The 19,359-nt window shown below is 34.3% G+C and overlaps 1 protein-coding gene and 2 long non-coding RNA genes across 3 annotated transcripts in view; all 3 read right to left on the reverse strand.

Annotated features, from left to right (window-relative positions):
* LOC127511382 (uncharacterized) overlaps nucleotides 1-19,359 on the reverse strand; it is a 72,491-nt gene that overhangs the window by 45,910 nt on the left and 7,222 nt on the right. The window contains exons 4-9 of the mRNA XM_051892181.1: nucleotides 6,956-7,071; nucleotides 5,332-5,388; nucleotides 4,917-4,930; nucleotides 2,398-2,541; nucleotides 2,215-2,315; nucleotides 2,010-2,118 (exon numbers count right to left, since the gene is read on the reverse strand). Of these exons, the coding sequence (XP_051748141.1) occupies nucleotides 2,010-2,118; nucleotides 2,215-2,315; nucleotides 2,398-2,541; nucleotides 4,917-4,930; nucleotides 5,332-5,388; nucleotides 6,956-7,071 (541 nt within the window). The remainder of the gene's footprint in view (nucleotides 1-2,009; nucleotides 2,119-2,214; nucleotides 2,316-2,397; nucleotides 2,542-4,916; nucleotides 4,931-5,331; nucleotides 5,389-6,955; nucleotides 7,072-19,359) is intronic.
* LOC127508715 (uncharacterized) lies at nucleotides 13,768-14,520 on the reverse strand. Its single transcript, XR_007928872.1, has 3 exons — nucleotides 14,500-14,520; nucleotides 14,246-14,350; nucleotides 13,768-13,927 (listed from the first exon to the last, which is right to left on the reverse strand). It is a non-coding gene; the product is annotated as an uncharacterized LOC127508715 (long non-coding RNA).
* On the reverse strand, nucleotides 16,118-16,805 carry LOC127508747 (uncharacterized). Its single transcript, XR_007928908.1, has 3 exons — nucleotides 16,621-16,805; nucleotides 16,426-16,526; nucleotides 16,118-16,186 (listed from the first exon to the last, which is right to left on the reverse strand). It is a non-coding gene; the product is annotated as an uncharacterized LOC127508747 (long non-coding RNA).

The raw sequence follows: 19,359 nt of genomic DNA on the forward strand, positions 1-19,359 counted from the left end.
AACTGTTGCACTTTTTATCCTATTATTTATTTTTTTTATTTTTTATTATTGTTTCTTTTTTTCTTTTTTCTTTTTTGTATACATTTTCTTTTTGTATTTTAGTTATTGTTGGTACTCTTTGTTTTATATGCTTATGCTCCGATATGTATTACAATGTCTTATATTTGTCTTGTAAAATAAAAAATAAATAAAAATATTGTCAAAAAAAAAAAGCGCTGCTTGATTATACAGTAGTTCCTGGTTCTGTTGCCAGTGCTGACTCATGTGAGCCACCTGCTGGTGCATGCGCAAATAACACCCGTCTACAATCTTCTCAGATGCAGGTTCAATCACTGCTGCTAGTTGAAACGATACTGCCCGCGGGGAAAAACACTTTCAATTCATGGAAATTTCACTGCTATTTTGTTTTCAAAGAAGAAAATGCAAACGACATGGTTGTACAGTGCAAACTCTGCCTTCCAACTACGAAAACACTTTCTTTATCAAAGGACTAAAAAATAATGTAACGAATGGAGGAAATGATGAGACTCACTTAACAGCTTAGTCTTCTTTTATTAAGATGAGCACCTGTTTGGCCGATGCTCCTGCCACACAGACAGCGAACAAACTTCTGGAACCTTTTCCTCAGAACCCCGCCCACACAACACCACGCAGGCTATCCTTTCAGGAGAACCTCCCACCCCTTAAAGCCCCACACAAGCTGAACCATAACACAGGAAAGAACACATGCACTTAGATTTATCCGAACAGAACATAAAACACTCTTTAGACTTGCTACAATAATCTGCAATACCATACTGTAGCCACTAGATGTCTGAATAGCCCTTTACACACACACACACACACACACACACACACATAGGGCTGTGTATTCCCAAGTTGTGGAAATGAGACATGATTGCTTAGTTTTAATAGTTTTTAAAAGTAACCAAAATGCTAAACATTAAAATTAAAGCAGAACAAACATGAACAGAAATGTTTGATCCGAGCTTGTTCAGTTTGGTTATGATCTGATGTGACTTTTATATTTTTAAGCTCTAAACAACAACGATAATAATATTGCAATTGTCACGAATGTGGCTCCCGCGCCTCCTCCTCCGCACCACCGGAGGGAGCCATCACCTGAATACTGACTGTTTCCCATTCGGAATACGTTTCCCATAGGCCCTCATTCCTGGGACTGATTGCGCACACACCTGCACTTCATCACACACACACACACACACACACACACACCGCGAAGTCTTGATTTGCCCCGGTGATCATTACTGAGCGTTTTCTTGTGGACTGTTTCTCTGTTACCGTTGGATTGTTTATTCTCTATGATTCTCTGCTGCCTGCCCTGATCTCTGCCTGTGACTTGACCATTGCCTGTCCCTGTTTATGTCTTTGCCCTTGCCCCTGTCTGCTTTGGTGATTGTTCTAATAAAAGCTGCAAATGGATCCCCACTCTGCCGACCCTTCATTACAGCAATAGATAATTTATCAGATTTTTAAAATATTTTTATTGTTGTTCAGACCCATTCAAAAGTATGGAACGTGTAAATAATTAAAAATTAAATTTAAAAATGCAATTTATTTACAGTAAAGTACCCCCCCCCCCCCCCCCCCCCCTTCTTTCTTTGTTTGTTTGTTTGTTTCTTTCTTTCTCTTTCTTTTTGTCTTTCTTTTTTTTTTTATACATGTGACCTTGAAGTAATCCAAAACAATTACATTACTGAATTTTTTTTTTTTTTTATGAAGTAATTTGTAACTGTAATGGAATACATTTGTAAAGTAACCCTCCCAAGCCTGCTTGTTGGTCACAGTAACCCCGCCCCCAGCCCCTGACGTAAGCGCTTCTTCTAGACCAGCAATGTTTTGGTGCTACTTACGAACCACTTTTCCTGGTTCAGAGTTGGTGCTTTGGGTGAAAGACAAACTGATTTAAAACTAGGCTCTGGCTCTGAACCAGCACTCAAACTGCCTTGGTGGAAAAGGGGTAAATGTAAAGGTGAATTAACAGGTACCTTGTCCCTGAAGCAGATGTGTCTCCTCTTGTTCACATCACACACTCGTGCAGATTTCAGCAGACGCTCATGGTCAAAACCATTAGGAATGCCGAGATAATGACAGTCGCTGCATGTAAAATAAGAGGTGGGACACATTTATACTTTGTCTTTAACTGCTTAATACCTGTTCAAACCATTTAAAAAATTTTAAATTCATGCTTACCGAGCCAGATAGTCCCATTTATCCACGTCAATGCCGTTCAGTTTATTTGCCACAATCTCATACAGGAAAGACTTGTCTTCAGTCCTGCCCTTCATTGACCACTGCGGAATGGTAAATATTTTGAACCCAAATACTGTATCCTGATAAACACTGACTAAAACTATACATTAAACATGTTTTTACCTTAGCATCTTTTTGTCCTTTCAGAATTAATTCCTTAATAAATATGCGGTCTTCATATAGATTAAGTCCATGTTGTTCCATCTCTTTTTCCAGTCCATTCTTCTTGATCATGCAGTGAAACATGTCAACAGAGGCTTCCTCGTGCTTCAGAAGATGAACATAAATGCACATCAAAGTACAATTAAACTGTACACATGAACTACATACTTTTCATTTAGTTGTCATCTACAAGCAACTAGCTCAAATAGCCACTGCATCTTTTTTGTATTCATTACAAATAAATAAAAAAGCTACAATAGTTGTTCAGTCAAGAGCAGTGAGTGCTTCACTCTTTTCTTTTATTGTTTAACCTTAATGACAGACAGCGGCATATTTATTAAATTAAGACCAAATGCACAAATTATAATATAATGTTACACATCCAAATGCGGGTGTATTTCAGCAGTGGCGTGTAACGCAGTCACTCCTACTCCTACACTTTGAGTTGAATTTTATAGCCTAAATATGCATTTTTCAATTGTAGTCTTTTAAAAAGGCATCTGAAATAATAAACTAAAAGCAATGTTGTCAAAATTATAGATTTTTCTATACATATCAATACTGAAATATCTGAAATGTGTAACTACTGAAGTAAATGTAAACTTTTGAGGTTTTTGTACAGTTTTGTACAGTAATTCCTTCTGATGTATTTGGTAACACTTAAGTAAGTACTAGTGGGTTACCATGATCTTCACTTTAGAATACTGATCCAAATAAGTAGTGCCTATAGATTTATGTATTAACTATTGAGTTATAACTATCTGATACTTTACAAAAACCTCAAAAGTTTACAATGACTTCAGTAGTTACTAGAGAGTTGTCATGTTTCTCACTTTAGAATACTGATCCACATAATTAGTAATTCATGATGTAGTAACACTTGAGTCATTAGTTTACCATGATCTTCACTTTAGAATTAATTATACATTATGCATTATTCACATTAATTATGAACCTGTATATAGTAGTTCTTAGTAGTTCTCTGGGAGGTATGAAAAAAATAATAGTTACTGCCTAGCTAATAGTGAACTACCACCTTCAACTGAGCACTATTACTTACTAATTCATTCTTGTTAGTTAATAGTAGTTACTAGAGTGTTAATATTGTGTTACTCATTTGTTTTTTGTGTATATATTCATTAATGAAGGATCAGTACTTTTTTTTTTTTTACCCTGAAATGCTTCCGATACTCATCTGAGCACCCTTGGCCTAAGCTTCCCAACCCCTCATCCACCCTGACCCAAACTGCTGTTTCTGTTTCTATTTTTCCTGACAAGATTTGTGTTCATTTAAACGCAGGACTGTCTCTTTAAGAGAAAAGCAGACTTATCAGATGCATATCTATGAAAAAAGATAGCTGTAATAGCATAGACATGACGGTCTTCTCAAATAATTGTACCAATTTCCGGGTAAAGCCCCGTCCACTTCCGGTTATATACATATAACAGATACAACTAATTTTGAGATTGTTACAAATACAGATACAGATATTGGCTCTGCTGCACACTCCTAGTTGCAAGACTGTTTTGAGTGGTTCGCATGTGCAGTCAAAAAACAACAACAAAGGTAATCCTCTGTTTTTCTGATGCCACTTATATTTTTAAAGACATGTGAAATCTGGTGACACTTCTGTCAGATTCTGAGAGAAACGCGTTGTCCTGATTCAGTATCTGTGGTCAAATGAGATGGTGTCAGGCTATATGTCAGTAAAACTCAGAACAATGAACTTTCCTGTCATATCAGCCATTGTACTGCTCTTGCAGCACGCACTCTTCAATATTATGCACAAACGTGGTGCTCTATATCACTTCAGAAATAAAGCGTAAAAGAAACTATGAGCGGGCAATGTCGTAGTTATGTTGTCAATTAAGTCATGAAATAACCCAGAAGGCAATTAAAGCTGCATCAGAACTGCATGCATATATATTTGTTATGTGTCCACAGCTCTAGAAGCAACTTTAAGATAGATGTGTACAGTGTGGAAAGTTTGAAATCATGATTGTATTTGGGTGGTGAACACACAGATATGCTAATAGTATATAACTTGGTAAACAGAACATTTAAAAAGAAATCAGACAGTTTATCTGCATTAACTTAAAGGTTCTGCTTAAATCTGTTTTATTTTGTGCATTATAGATCAACTATTGAAGATGTACATACACAATTTGTGTGAATGCAACAGAACATTTTCTGGATGCAATCTGAAATACCGTAGTACACATGTGCTCATTTACATGTAGTAGAAGTGCAGTTTGCAGTACTGCATTTACCGTGTTCAATTTACCGTTTCCAGTTTACACTCATACAGTAAATGCAATGACAGTAATGTCTTCTGTTACCATATTTTAAATATATTTAAAACCAGATACATATTGAGAAAGGAAATAAGTGTGACTGCATGTTGACTTAAATATTGTATCTCACAGAGTTTGTGTATCAGCATATATTTATAGTTGTACAGGAGAGTTATGATGCTTACCTCCCAAGGGGAATCTGAGAAATGAAAAGAGATTTTAGATATTATGTAAGGCAGGTTTAATAAAGTACATATGTACAGGCTTGTCTGTCTCAGTCACACACATACAAACTACTACAATGATTAACTTAATTTTAATTCTTGAATAAATAATTGTGATTTGTAAATAAATAATAGATTATGTTATGACAATGTGATGCAGTTTTGATTTTCTAATCATGTTAATGTTTTATACGTAAAATATAAAAGTAATTTGAGCACAATTTTCATTCAGTTATGTATTTGCCTTGCATGCGGCTTAGCAGTAAAGGCATTTATTTTAATATTCATTGGCTTTAACAAGTATTATTTTTTGCTTATACAAAGTTGAATTGACAGAAGGGAAAAAAAAAAAAAAAAAAAAAACTCAGATACTCACTAGGTCGTACTTCAGGGATGAACATGCCATCAAATAAATGAGAGAACGGACCATGACCTGAAATGACAAAAAGGTGAAGTGTTTTAAATTGGTTTTCAATTTTGCCTTTATTTTTTATTTTTTCATATGTTGACTATGAGAAAATACAAAATGTACATATTATGCTTAGTTTTTGTGTGTATTAGGGGTGTATGAAAAACTATAATGTTGGCAACTTCTCTCAAACAAATGAGAGAACAAACTGAAAAGACATAATGGTACTTTTTAAAGCACTTTTTATCCATAACCTTCAGGGTGTCCATAGCACTTTACATGTAATGAAAATAATTTTGCATTTAAATGTCCTACAAACATGCTTCATTATCCACATGCATAATATAATTATTTCTTCATTTTGGGGTCACACTTGGCTTCTTCACGGTCAAAAATGACCAAAGCCTTAAAATTTAACTCCCATCCCCAAGGAAATCCAATAAAATATATTTTTGTTCAATAATATTTTTGATTATTATTTAGAATTTTGAGGGTATTTAATGATACTATGCACTATTTTTTTTCAATATTTTTTTTTACAATTACAATTTTTTTTTCTATTTTTTTTTATTATTATTAAATTAAAACAGTATTTCATGTTAAAATAGAGACAAGGCATTTAAAATCCATTTTTAAGAGTAGATTAGTGCCATCTGGTGGGAGTAAAAAAAGAAAAACTTTTGTAATGCCCTTGTGTAACCACTAGATTCCTATATAGTTCTATATAAAGTGGCTTATAAATTATCAAGTGTTTTTGGACATAAATACTTGTTTTTATTAAGTTGTGGATTTGGATTTATACTTAGACATTCTCAAAGACTTTTTTTGTCAAAGTTTAGATTTTTTTTGTTTAAAACGTTAATTTGAAGTGTCAGTTTTTGCATTAATTTTAATACAGTCAAACCTGAACACAGAGGAGGACATTTTGTTACACATAACAGCAAAATTTAATAAAAATGTCACAAAAACAACAACAACAACAGCAACAAAATAAAAAAGAAAAAAAAAAAAACAGGCATGCTTTATCACAACTTAATAAATCTGGGTCTGATCTGATTTCAACCTCTTATTTGAGTCTTTTGGCTCAATTTTATCATATTGTTACAGCCGCACAGGTTCATTTGTGTGTATAATAGTTTGTTGTGTGCATGTGCGTGTGCATGTGTGCGTGTGTGTGTGTGTGTGTGCGTGTGTGTGCGTGCGTGTGTGTGTGTGTGCGTGTGTCTGCGTGTGTGTAAGTGAATGTGTGTTTGAGTGGGTGTGTCTGTTTTGTATTCTCAATGTTTTTGAGTGTAACATCTGCCTTGCTGTTCATTTTTTTACTGCTTTGTGTCTGAATTATTGATTTTATTTCACACATTTGCATAAACTTGCTCTGTGTTATAGTTGCACTAGCGCATATATATATATTGGGTGTGTCTATTTTTGTCTATTTTGCACTCTTGGCATTTTAGAGTGTCCCCCCTTATTGCTGTGCGCTAAAGTTTTTGGTCTTTGTTGACCGAAGAGGACCAGAGGGTTAAAACAACATATAAAGCAATAGCAATGAAATACACACCTGTGTTTTTACATGAATGTTTGTGCTACTCACCCATGTCATGGCACAGAGCAGCGATCTGAACACACAGGAAATCTTGTTTGGTAATGTTGAGCTCTGGCTGATTATAATGAAGACTTCTGAGAAGACATCCAGCTAAATACGCCACACTAACACACACAGACAATGAATATCCCTTTATTTCATGGAAAAACAATGCAAAGGTCCAGCCTCGAAAAGAGTTTAAAAAAGATTACCCAATGGAGTGTTCGAAGCGAGTGTGAGTGGCTCCAGGGAACACCAGATATTTTGTTCCCAGCTGTTTGATGTGACGGAGTCTCTGAAACTGAGGAGTGTCAATCATCTTCACCAGCAGGGGGTGCAGCTCAATGTGACCATGAATGGGGTCATTGAAGATCTACAGGGTAGAAAATATTTATTTATTTATAAAAAACTTACCTAAAGAAAAAGGTCATAAGAAAAGAGCAAACACATCTTCTTGGAGTAACTAACAATTTCTTTAAATCAGTGATAAAACTGATATCAAAGTTTATCAGTTTATATAGTTATAGCAGAAAAATATAGTTAAGAATAAACTAGCAAGAACTGACCATTTTCAACATGTACAGAAATCTCTATTCATCAGTTCTATATATATCAGTTTATCAGTTTATATATAATCAGTTTTAACTTTGATATCAGTGCACAACTTTTCATTATTTGCATTGGTTCGATCATATTATATGTTAGCGTTTCAAAAGGGCAAGTGATTGATTCAGCCCATGAGATCAATATCACTCCAATCAGACAGCCCTGCAGTTAAACACTATTCATATGATTGTAATGACATGACTCTTGTTTGCTATATAGGCTACATTTACTATACACAGGAAACATTATTCTCTCCTTTTTTGATGCATCACTTGCCTTCATGGTGTCCTTTGAAAAGTCTGGGGAGTATTTCTGTTTGACGTTTTGCAAATCCTCAGTGATTTTTGTCTTTCTTTTTTCTGTGGAGAGACATTTTGTCCATTAGAAATACTTTCATAGAAATATTAGTGTTGGTTTAACAAAGCAGTAGCCTTAATAATAAGCAAATATTAAATTCACCGATACTAAACTTCTCCACCGATACCGATAGCCGATTATTCAGACTGATATCAATACCGGTAACGATACCGATAGTTTGGGGGTTCTGCCTTTAATACCTTCTTTTAAATTAATGATAGCTTCATTATAATTAATAATTAATCATTATATTTTAAATATTATATTTTGAAAGAAATGCAAATAAAAACTTTATTCTCTCCATTTCATTAACTTGTTTCAGAGTAACTGGTATCAGTTATAAACATAAACACATTACTCCAATTAATATTAACACAAATTAACCAAATTCTGAACTTTCTGAATGTTATTAATTCATGTAATTACTATTAATATTGAACATCAAACTGGTTTCTTAACATTTTATTTACATAAAACACAAATGCAGTGCATTTTTCTGCTCTCTTTTGATTGACAGGATATTCCGGCCCTGACTATATGTTTTTAAACTATCCGATAGTCGGAGATAATAGTAGTGTACACACAGTCTTTAATCCAACAGAAGAACATAACGTGTTACTCCAACAATGACTGACAAAGGACTGAACAGAACCGGAAGAATAAATACACAGAGTGATTGAGGGAACTAAACAGGAACAGGTGGAGGAAGATTAACTAATCAGGGACTAACGAGGACAGGTGCAGACATGACAGAACTGAAGTAAACGGAACATATACGTGACAATATCAGTGCATCTCTAGGTGATAGTTTTTTTGTTTGTTTGTTTGTCTTAGAATGACTGAGAAAGGTTTCATATGTTCCCTTTAACTAACTGAGAATGAATTTATGCAAATACATTTTAAGTTTACTCTAAATTCTGGGATAATTCATTAAATTGTATATAATATTACTGTGGCTCTTTTGTCCTCCATCATAAATGAGTTTGTTTCAGAGCATCAGATGAAACACAATAAAAGCTGTCATGTTCTCATGCATTCTGATGCTGGTGTTTGGGAACACAATCGTGTGAGACGCTTTTGAGGGAATTAAACCAAACCGGGCATTTCAGAACCACCAAACCTACATTTGAGATGATGTGATGCGATTGATCCGCTAGTTAGTCCAGCTGTCCAATCACAGCCTTATAGTTAGGGTTAGGTGTTTCCATCATAGTTTAAGTGCAAATGTGCATAAAAAATCTGGCTCATTTGAGCGCACACATTTTTTATCAGAATTTTTAAAAATCTATGTGCATCTTTGCATTCCCATCTAGCAATTTTATATCATGCTTTTTTATCATGATATTTGGTTCTGCTTCTGAAATGTAATTAATTTATTGGGGGAACATTTTGAAGAATGTTCACAGTTTGGGGGCACCACTGACCTCCATAGTAAAAAAAAAAAAAAAAATATATATATATATGTAATATTTATATAATTTTTAAAAAATATAAATATATAATTTTACATATAATAATAATAATAGAAAAAAAAAAACTAGTCAGAACTGCTTGGTTACAAACATTCTTCTTTCGTGTTCAGCAAATCAAAGAAATTATACAGGTTTGGAACAACTTGAGGGTGAGTAAATGATGACAGAATTTTCATTTTTGGGTGAACTATCACTATCACATTCTGAAAATGGCACAAAAAATGGCACAAAAAATGTACTAGCCCCTGTTATTGGTCTTCAGATTGGGTTATACAGATTGTGAATTGAAAACTTACAATAAATATGTATCATTTAATCGGTAAATCATTAAAAATGTAATTTATTATATATATATATATAAAACAAGTCAAAACATTACCTTCATGTTTCTTGTAAATCCTTTTTATATCACAAAGAAGGTCCTCAACATCTGTTGTATCTTCAAACATTTTTTCTCAATGACCTGTTGACTTCTCTGTCGTTGCAAAAGAGGATGATGATAATGATAATCTGTAGAACTGTGTGGAGATTTTATAGATTCACAGACTCAACCCACTACACAACAGCATGTTATCAGGAAGCTTCTTGTCAGTAAAATGTGAGGGTGTGTCATAAAGATTTGATCATGTGCTTTAGATACTTGAGTAAAGGCTACCCGTCACACAGGGTAATTTAATTAAGCACAGGGCTCACCTTTGCGTTTAATGAAAAGCTGATGCAGGGTTTTTCCTCATAAACTTATGAGACCGTAATGTGAATTCATAATGTTGTGATCCAACGTGATCAGAACATTTCTCGCAGAAATTGGACTTGCTGGTTGGAATCTCCCTAGTTCAGTAGTGAGGGCACTGATGAGGGAGTCATTTTAAGGGCTAAATCTCAAACGCAAAAAACATCAACATATAGGCTAATGCTGCAGAGAACTGTGATGTGCTTAGTGCTATGAAAAATATTAATGGCATAGATTGGAATATCAAAACAGTTGGAAAAACAACACTCAGCAAGTTTCAAAGAAACGTTAACAAGCTTGGGGTTTTAATGTGCAAAATAATGTGTGTAGCTTATGCTTCAATATGACAACTTTTTTTTTTTACAGGCAAGAAAGCAATATTTCCACTTCCAGTGGATTTCTTGATCCAAAAAATCAAATGAAGAAAAAAAAAAAAAAAAAAAAAATCTGCAAAAGAAGGAAAAACTGCTAAATTGATTAATATACTTATACTGTAGTCAAAATGCAGAATTTAAAAAATGTAGCCTAAAAAAAATAATGTACATATTTCCCTTAACAACACACCTAACACTCCCTTGTAAATCAGTATTTTAAGTATTTAAGTATTAAATGTTTTGTGTTAAATGTTTTTCTTCCAGTCTATATTATACACAGAATATAATTAGGTTCTAAAATGCTGCTGTTAAAAGTGTCTGTAAAGCTGTTCACGTAATTGGCAAATGCTACAGAATCCAACAATTTGATTATATAATTTGATTTCTTATGTTTTGTCATTTGATCAATTAAGTTAAACAACATTACAATCCATACTGCATTTTCTATCCCCCACAACCTCATTTTCAGTCACAAATTGCACTTTTGAATGTGATTATTAACTTTTCATGACAAATCATAACCAATCAAATTCAAATTAATGTATATGCCTTATTTTAAAAACACATTTTAAGATCACATTTTACATGTACATTAAACACACAGAACTTCATTTCTTTTCTTTAAGCTTTCACAAGAATAATGAAAAACATTCAATGTAAATGAATCCAGTGGCACAGGTTCTTCTGTTTAATTATCAGTGCTTATATTTCCATTCACTTTCACTTACATTTCGTGGCTACTTCTGACTTTCTGTTTGGAAGCCTATTTAATGATGTTTGTCAGATTAATATTTGATTTAAAAATGCATTTATTGAAATAAAATGAGAAAGAAATTCTAAAGGTATATTTGAAAAAAAAAAAGCCCGAAAGAAAGAAAGAAAGCCTGAAAGAAAGCCCGATTAGATAGATAGATAGATAGATAGATAGATAGATAGATAGATAGATGATAGATAGATAGATAGATAGATAGATAGATAGATAGATAGATAGATAGATAGATAGATAGATAGATAGATAGATAGATAGATAGATAGATAGATCGATCCATCGATCCATCGATCCATGCATATTCTAAAACTATTTGAATATTCAAAGTCAGGGCAAGTCTTCAATTTCCTGTTCACCCTAAAACTACAATTGTACAAAAATTGTAGTTTACAAAAGAAAATAATTACCTCTGTTGATTTTCAATAAGAGCTTCTGTAGACGTGTGACAGAAATAAAGTCAGTCTGGTTAGTAATAAGTGAAGCTGGTGATGCTGTTTGTGGAGTTGTTTAATCAGATCTTTTATCTATTATCTGTAAAATCATTTTTCTCCATCAGTGCAGGAACCAACAAAGACACAAACTACTAGAAACATGGTTAATGCATAAACAAAAAAAAAGAGAGAAAGATGGATCATTGCCCCACACTTGGACAGACTTTATTGTTGATGACTTATTTGAATCCTCATGTCCTTAAGAAAATAAGAAAAATTAAGAAAATATATTCCAGATAAATGTACATCCCTAAAATATGTCCCAGATAGCAAGCACCCATTGAAACAATGTTAAATCAATGTTAATGTGTCAACATTAACTGCACTGAATCAACATCACATTTGAACCAGAAATTAATGTAAAAAAAAAAAAAAAAAAAAAGATTTCATCAAAAAATCAATGGTAATGACATTGAATCAGATACAATGTGCACTCGCAGAAAATGAAACAAAACAACTTCAACTGACTTCTGCCACAGCCTTAGATGAAATCAACTGAAAAGACATTAAATCTCTCTTATTACAAACCAGACTGACTTTATTTCTGTCATTTGTCTACAGTTCTTTTTGAGAATTAACAGGTTTAGATGTCAATGTTTTATTGAAAATGTTTGAGTGTTTCAGTGTTTTCTTTAGTTGGGCAGTTTGACTCTTTGCTTTTTATGTCAGTTTGTGGTGTTTGTAACAGTGTTTACTAGAACACATTACTTGTTGCGAAGGAAGCCAGAAACAAAGATGATCAGATCATATAATTTTCATTATCATAAAGAAAAATGATTGATGAATCTAAGTGTTTATTTGTTCTTAATAGATTTTCCCCGAGCATACTGAGATCTTTCTTAATTTTGTTTTCTAAATATTAGATTAGAGACACACACAGACATCAAGAATCAGCATATGAATCTCAACAATGTTGACATGCTTCATGCCGCAATGCATGATGGGACCCACCATAGTACACAACTCATGACTCCCAGCATGCATTGCGGCATCAAGTATGTTTCAATTTTTATTAATAAAACATCAACATCTAAAACCTCTATTAATTCTCACAAAGAACTTATGTAGATCAATGACAGAAATGGAGTCAGTCTGGTGTGTAATAACAGAGATGCATTCGTTGATGCATTAACATTGTTTCAGTGGTTGTTTGCTATCTGTGGTAGGCCTACACCCAAGCTTTACTAAATCACTACTGTCTACTCTGTTGGAAAGAAATATCAGTTCTCCACATTCATCAGTCCTACACTTCCAGTCCTTTAAATCAATACAACACCATCCCTGATTGTTAATCACATTTAATGAATTTGCAGCTGCTGTCCCTGGTTAGACTGTTAAAAAAAAAAAAAAAGTGTCTGGCAACCAGATGTCACAAATATTATTTTGTTTAATTGACCCTTCGCAAAGACCCGCCCCCCCTTAGTTACTGTTGCTTTGTCCGACAAGCCATGGCGCTGTCACACCACACAGAGTGAAAAATACATCGCGGATCAAAGAGGACACTGACAACACGTCGACAGACAAGACAGAGCAGGTTACTTATGATATTAAACAAAGTCCCAGCTTTCAAATGGTGTAATTTAAGAAATTCAAACAATAAAAACTGTTTTGTGGCTCTTTAATGTGTCATGACAGATTGCTGTAGCGTCTCAGCTCAAGCGGCTCGTGAACCGATCATCTCTTCCTACTAGTTCATTTATAGCATCAAATAAACATGAATGAACATGAGAAGGAATGTTATTTCAAACGCGGAAAGACGTCAATACACACCAATTTTCAAGCTAATCCACCGAGGTTAATCTTCGGACTGCTTTGTCGGACAAAATTACGGATTCGACATTATGATTGGTTAGATCACTTGTCAATCAAACTCCCGGCGAAGGGTCGATTGTCTTTAATTCAGATAGTAAATTATTCCCTAACCATATACCTTAACTGAAAATATTTTTTTTTACATTTTGCTGCTTGGCTTTTGTGACATATGTGGACCTCTGCCCTGTTGTTTTTGTTTTTGTTGTTTAGGGAGTCCAAAATTGTCTGAACACCAGATCTGAAAGCACTTCTCCGCCTCTTCCACCTTCTTCTTCTCCTCCTCCTTATCTTCAGCTCTCTGATCATCAGTTCTTCTGTAATAAACTCTGACAAGCTCTTCATTGAACTTCTTCGGCAGGAAACTGGACAGCTGTCAATACAAGACAACAATCACACCATGAGTTTTCTAAAGATACTTAACGGAGTAAATTAATTACAATATAAACTTCACTGAGCCCAACAAGATGAAGCTCAAGCTACAGTCCAATTGGTTTACTAAAAGCACATCATTAAGGAATGAATGACATCTATTTGTAAAATATACATAAAATACACACACACACACACACACACATTCATATATATATATATATATATATATATATACACACACATATATATATATATATATATATATATATATATATAATACACACATATACAATGATCTGAAATAAAACATGATTACCTGATAATCTTTAATTGTAGAAGCTTCATTGGGTTTCCTCTTGCTGTAGAAATAGACAGATTCAATGGGGTTTTTGTCCTTCATGCCGTGATCCAGATCAACCACCTGAGTAAGAGATGAAATAGTTTGTGAAGATGTGAAGGCAGAGGTGAAGGGATGAATTCACTAAACAGTTATATGTTTTATTTCAGAGCAAAACCTGCATCTTAATCACTTTCAATCTAGTTTAAGCACAGAATAACTACATAACTTACATAAACTGGTAAATCTTCAGCATTCAGAGAAACAGTTGGTTTATCAAGCTTGTACTTCTGTACTGCGGCTTTCCATGTTTCTGTCAGCTTTTCCTGAATTTTCAGATTTGAAAGGGTTAGTCAAGTACTGTACAGTTACTGTACAGTAAACACTGTCTTAACAGTCACTAAACCGACATATTTTTCTATTCTGACCTTTGACATGTTTTTCTCAGTCAGGCGAGCTTCTCCCACAAACTTTGGCAGTTTTCTTCTGACGATCTTGTCTAGAATGTCTCTGGATTTCTGCAGGTTTTTAGCAGTGGAGGACGAGATCTGCTCAAAGATCTCATCTAACAGAATAAAAAAGTATTAACAAATGAATTTCTTCAGACCATTACATTATTTTACTTACAGATAAAAATGGAAAATGATGCTTTCAGCTGACCTGTGAGTTTGCTGTATTCCTCTGCCGTCTTTATGGCTTCAGAAATCTTCAGCATATCTTCAGGTTTTCCTTCATGAAGGTCACGATCAGCAAGTAAGAGCGCTTCAGCAAACCTAACACATAGAAAAACAAATGAGTTAGTGTGTTGTACCATGTATGCTGTGGAAACTTAAGTGTAGGGCCCCGTGATTTCCATGATGCAGAACACGCAGACAGAATTGCAGAATTCATTTATAAAAATGGTCAGAGACAGATTCAGATGATTTGCTCAATAAAGTCTAATTTTGACTTCTGGAACTCTTGAGCTTCATTTGCAAGAAAGGGATGACTTTTTTCCACAACACTGTCTCACTATATAATGACATGAACACATGAACTTCATCTCCATATATAATAATAATTTTTTTCTTCCATGTTTTAATTATATCAGTAAATCTATGTTGTGCAGCACTATGTTTGACAAAAAATGGGTTTGTTTAATTTTAATTTGATTAAAAGATAAATTCATGTTGTATGTCTTCACTTGATTACCAGAATAAATAAAATACACAACAGAATTTTATTTTATTTTTTTTTTAAATCATGATTTCAATTGATTAGATATGATTTTTGATTAATTAAAATAAAGTTAACCATTAAAATTGAGTCTAGAAAAATTAAAACGGAGAAAGGAAAGGAGAAAGGAATTTGGAAAAAAATATATAATTTGGGAAAAAATTAAACTGGTTTCATAGAGCCCTCAAGTGCAGTCAATAGTCTAATGCAGAATTTGTGTAAGGTCATGTAAAGAATAATGATCAATGAGCAAAGGATGTTAAATTGTGTACAGCGGGACATGTTCACTGCAAACAGAGAGACTCACATGTCTTCAATGATGTTGCAGATCTTGTGCTGGTAGGCCTGGCGATGGAGAGAGTATCGGGTGCGAAACATGTCATAAACATTATCTGCCTCCTGTTAGACACAAACACCAGTGTCACAGATCCCATGATACAATGACAAATTCAACAGCTTTTCATCTTTTAATTTGGTCACTTTTTTAGATTTTTCCAAAGAAACAAATCACCACATTTTTAAACAGACAGCTGATCAAAAAAGATATTATAAAAATATAAATAATTAAATGCCACTTTTTGGGTTGTATCATGTACCTTGTCCCTGAAGCAGATGTGATTTCTTCCATTCATTTTACACACTCGAGCAAACTTCAACAAACGCTGATGGTCAAAACTGTTACGAATGCCAAGGTGATGACAGTCTCTAAGAAATTTTTGTATCAAATACAAAAAAAATAAAAAATAAATACAATGGATAGAATGGATAAATGTCAGCTTGGCTCTGTTTGCATTAGTTCAGAGGTGCCTTTATTTTAAATGGACCTACTGCGACCTACAAGAGATTAAAACAAGGCTGAATTCAAGCTGTGAATATGGTCTTATATTTGCTACTATGTGTTCTTGTGTTGCCATCAGCCAATCAAAATGTCTAATAATAATTACCGTGCGAAATAGTCCCATTTGTCCACATCAATGCCGTTCTGTTTGTTTGCCACAATCTCATACAGGAAAGATTTGTCTTCATCTCTGCCCTTGAATGTCCACTGGACAGAAAAGCATGTCTGTTTCGCTTCAACATTTTCCACTAAAGGTTGTATCATTCAGTTTTTTTAACACATCTGGAGTATCATTATGAACCTTATCATCTGAATCTTTTGCCCCTTCGATTAACTCTTTAATGAAGATGACATCTCTATTATCCAGTCCATGCTCTTTCAACACATCTTCATTCTCATCCTTCAAACTCTTCAGAATGTCATCAAACATCTGCACTGACATCTGCTCATGCTGCAGTAAAGACACAAAGACAGATGAGATCTTAAATACATAAAATACAGAGTCCACACAGCAAAAACCACAGTGTTAAATAAACTCTGCTGGGAGTATATGTGAGACCATACTCAAGAGTGGTAAATGAGCACTGAAGTAGTGTTAAAATTAATGAGATAATTAAGTAATTAATTGAGTGATGATTGACCATTATTGGAGATACCTGATGTTAACAAGTTAAAAGGTCAAGGGTCAGGAGCTCAACTAAAGCAAACCCTGATCTCCATGATGGTGACTTAAAATTGTGATTTTCTCCTTTGGTGATTCTGCTTGTTATCATCAGGGGTTTTCAATAATGGCCAATTATCTCTCAATTAATCACTTAATTATCTCATTAACTTTAAAACTGCTTCAGTTAATTTAACACTCTTATTTAAACACTTTATCATTCTTGAGTATGGTCTCTTATACACTCCCAGCAGGAGTTTTTGCTGTGCAATTGCATTCCCAGCTAAAAGAATTTTGTTACAAGTACGTTCTCTAAATATTCAGTGTTGGTTCTGAGAACATTAAAAACATCCAGTTTTCTTGATGTTAGAGGAACGTTTTTATAAGGTATGATGTTCCTCAAACATTCTTTCAACTTAATTTTGATTTAAAATTCAACATTGTAGGAACGTTGATTTGTAACATTCCAAGAACATGAGAATGTCCAGTTTCCTTAATGTTAGTAGAATGTTATTTAAAGGTTAGTAAGATGTTCCTGAAACATTCTTTCAATCATTCAAACACCTGCTGTGAACAAGCACTGAAAGAAAGAGAAATAAGAACACAAACTACAACTTTCTTCAGCCACAGCCTTAGATGAACTGAAGATAAAAGACATTAAATCTCTGAAGATCTGATTCAACAACTCCACAAACAGCATCACCAGCTTCACTTATTACTAACCAGACTGACTTTATTTCTGTCACACGTCTATAGAAGCTCTTATTGAGAATTACCAGAGGTTTAACACCCACAGTTTCTGCCAATCTCATGTTAATCTTGAGTACATATAGAATAAGAATGCATCCTTCATATCTCCGAAAAGTCTTTAGTTTTATCATATTTATAAAAGATAGATACGTTAAACTGAGTCTTTCCGGAAAAAGACGAGCTCCTGGAGGCGTGCCGTGGGCAGAGTCACGAGTGCGCGCAGCTTTTGCCTAGAGGTCGTCTGCAGGCTGTGACATCATTGTAAATAAAAAGGGAACAAAAACGTTTGTGTTGTTTACATTATATGTACTTGCGCCGATTGCCAACAAAACACAGATATCTGACGCAACTTTACTCAACGCCCCCGATCTGCAAATCCAGCGCCGAACTGGGACTTGTTTACAAAGTATTCATCACTCAATTACCAGGAACAAACAAACATACGTGCACAACTCCGTTTTTGCATCGGAAAAACAAACTTCATCCTCTGTTCCCTTAACGCTGGGTTATTTGGGAAGCTGAAAAAGGTAATCTTTCCCTCACAACCAAAAACACACTCCTTCTGTGACAGGAGCGGAGTCTCATTTCGGAGGCTGCGTCCTTCGGAGATTGCATTTGAAGCCTGCATACTTCATCAAGGATGTCATATTTAAGAAAAGTAACTGTAATAAAATTGACTGATATTCATTGTGAGGTGTAAAATACTGTAATTTCTTTCTTATTTTGCAATCTAACGGTTATTTTTCTTAAACGAGACCGATGATGTATGCAGCCTTCAAAGGGTGCAGCGCCTGAATTGGGACACAGCCATTGCTGAAAAATCTCTCGGCTTCCGTATCCCGAATGAACCACGTTGATGGGCGTGCTCGTGCTCTTGCTCTGTGTGTGCACGCTTATCAGAGAGAAGTGCCTATACAAGGAAATCTGCCCTTTATTACGTGATAGAGGCCATACTCGAAAAAATTCGGCGAAATGTCCACAACCGGAAGTTGTATATTTGGCACAGAAATACTCCGTCATACATCCAACTCGTGTTTTGAAACTTTGGCCATGTTTAGCATGACGAGCTGATGTCTAAGTGTGTCTTATTCAACTTTTAAATAGTTTTGGACGATCTAACACAAATGACTCAAACATCGTTTGACTTTATTACTTTGGTAACACTTTATTTTAGGGTCTTTTAACTAGTTGCTTATTAGCACGCATATTACTAGATTATTGGCTGTTTATTAGTACTTATTAAGCACATATTAATGCCTTATTCTGCATGACCTTATTCTACATTCTTAATCCTACCCAATACCTGAACTTAACAACTAACTTACTAACTATTAATAAGCAGTAAATTAGGAGTTTATTGAGGGAAAAGTCATAGTTAATAGTTTATGTGTTCCCTATACTAAAGTGTTACCATTACTTTCTTTTCATAAAACCTCTAATGTCAAAAAAAAAACTGGACTGGAACTGGTCAAGAATTTTTTTTTTTTTTTTTTTTTTACATTCCCAAAACCAACACTGAATATATGGAGAATGTTCTTATAACAAAATACTGTTAGCTGAGTTGGCTGCATGAGCAATATGTTCATTCTCACCTTCCACTTCTCAGGGATATCATCAGGCAAGCCTAAG

This window comes from Ctenopharyngodon idella, chromosome 1 (genome assembly GCF_019924925.1).
Source record: "Ctenopharyngodon idella isolate HZGC_01 chromosome 1, HZGC01, whole genome shotgun sequence".
NCBI lineage: Eukaryota > Metazoa > Chordata > Actinopteri > Cypriniformes > Xenocyprididae > Ctenopharyngodon > Ctenopharyngodon idella.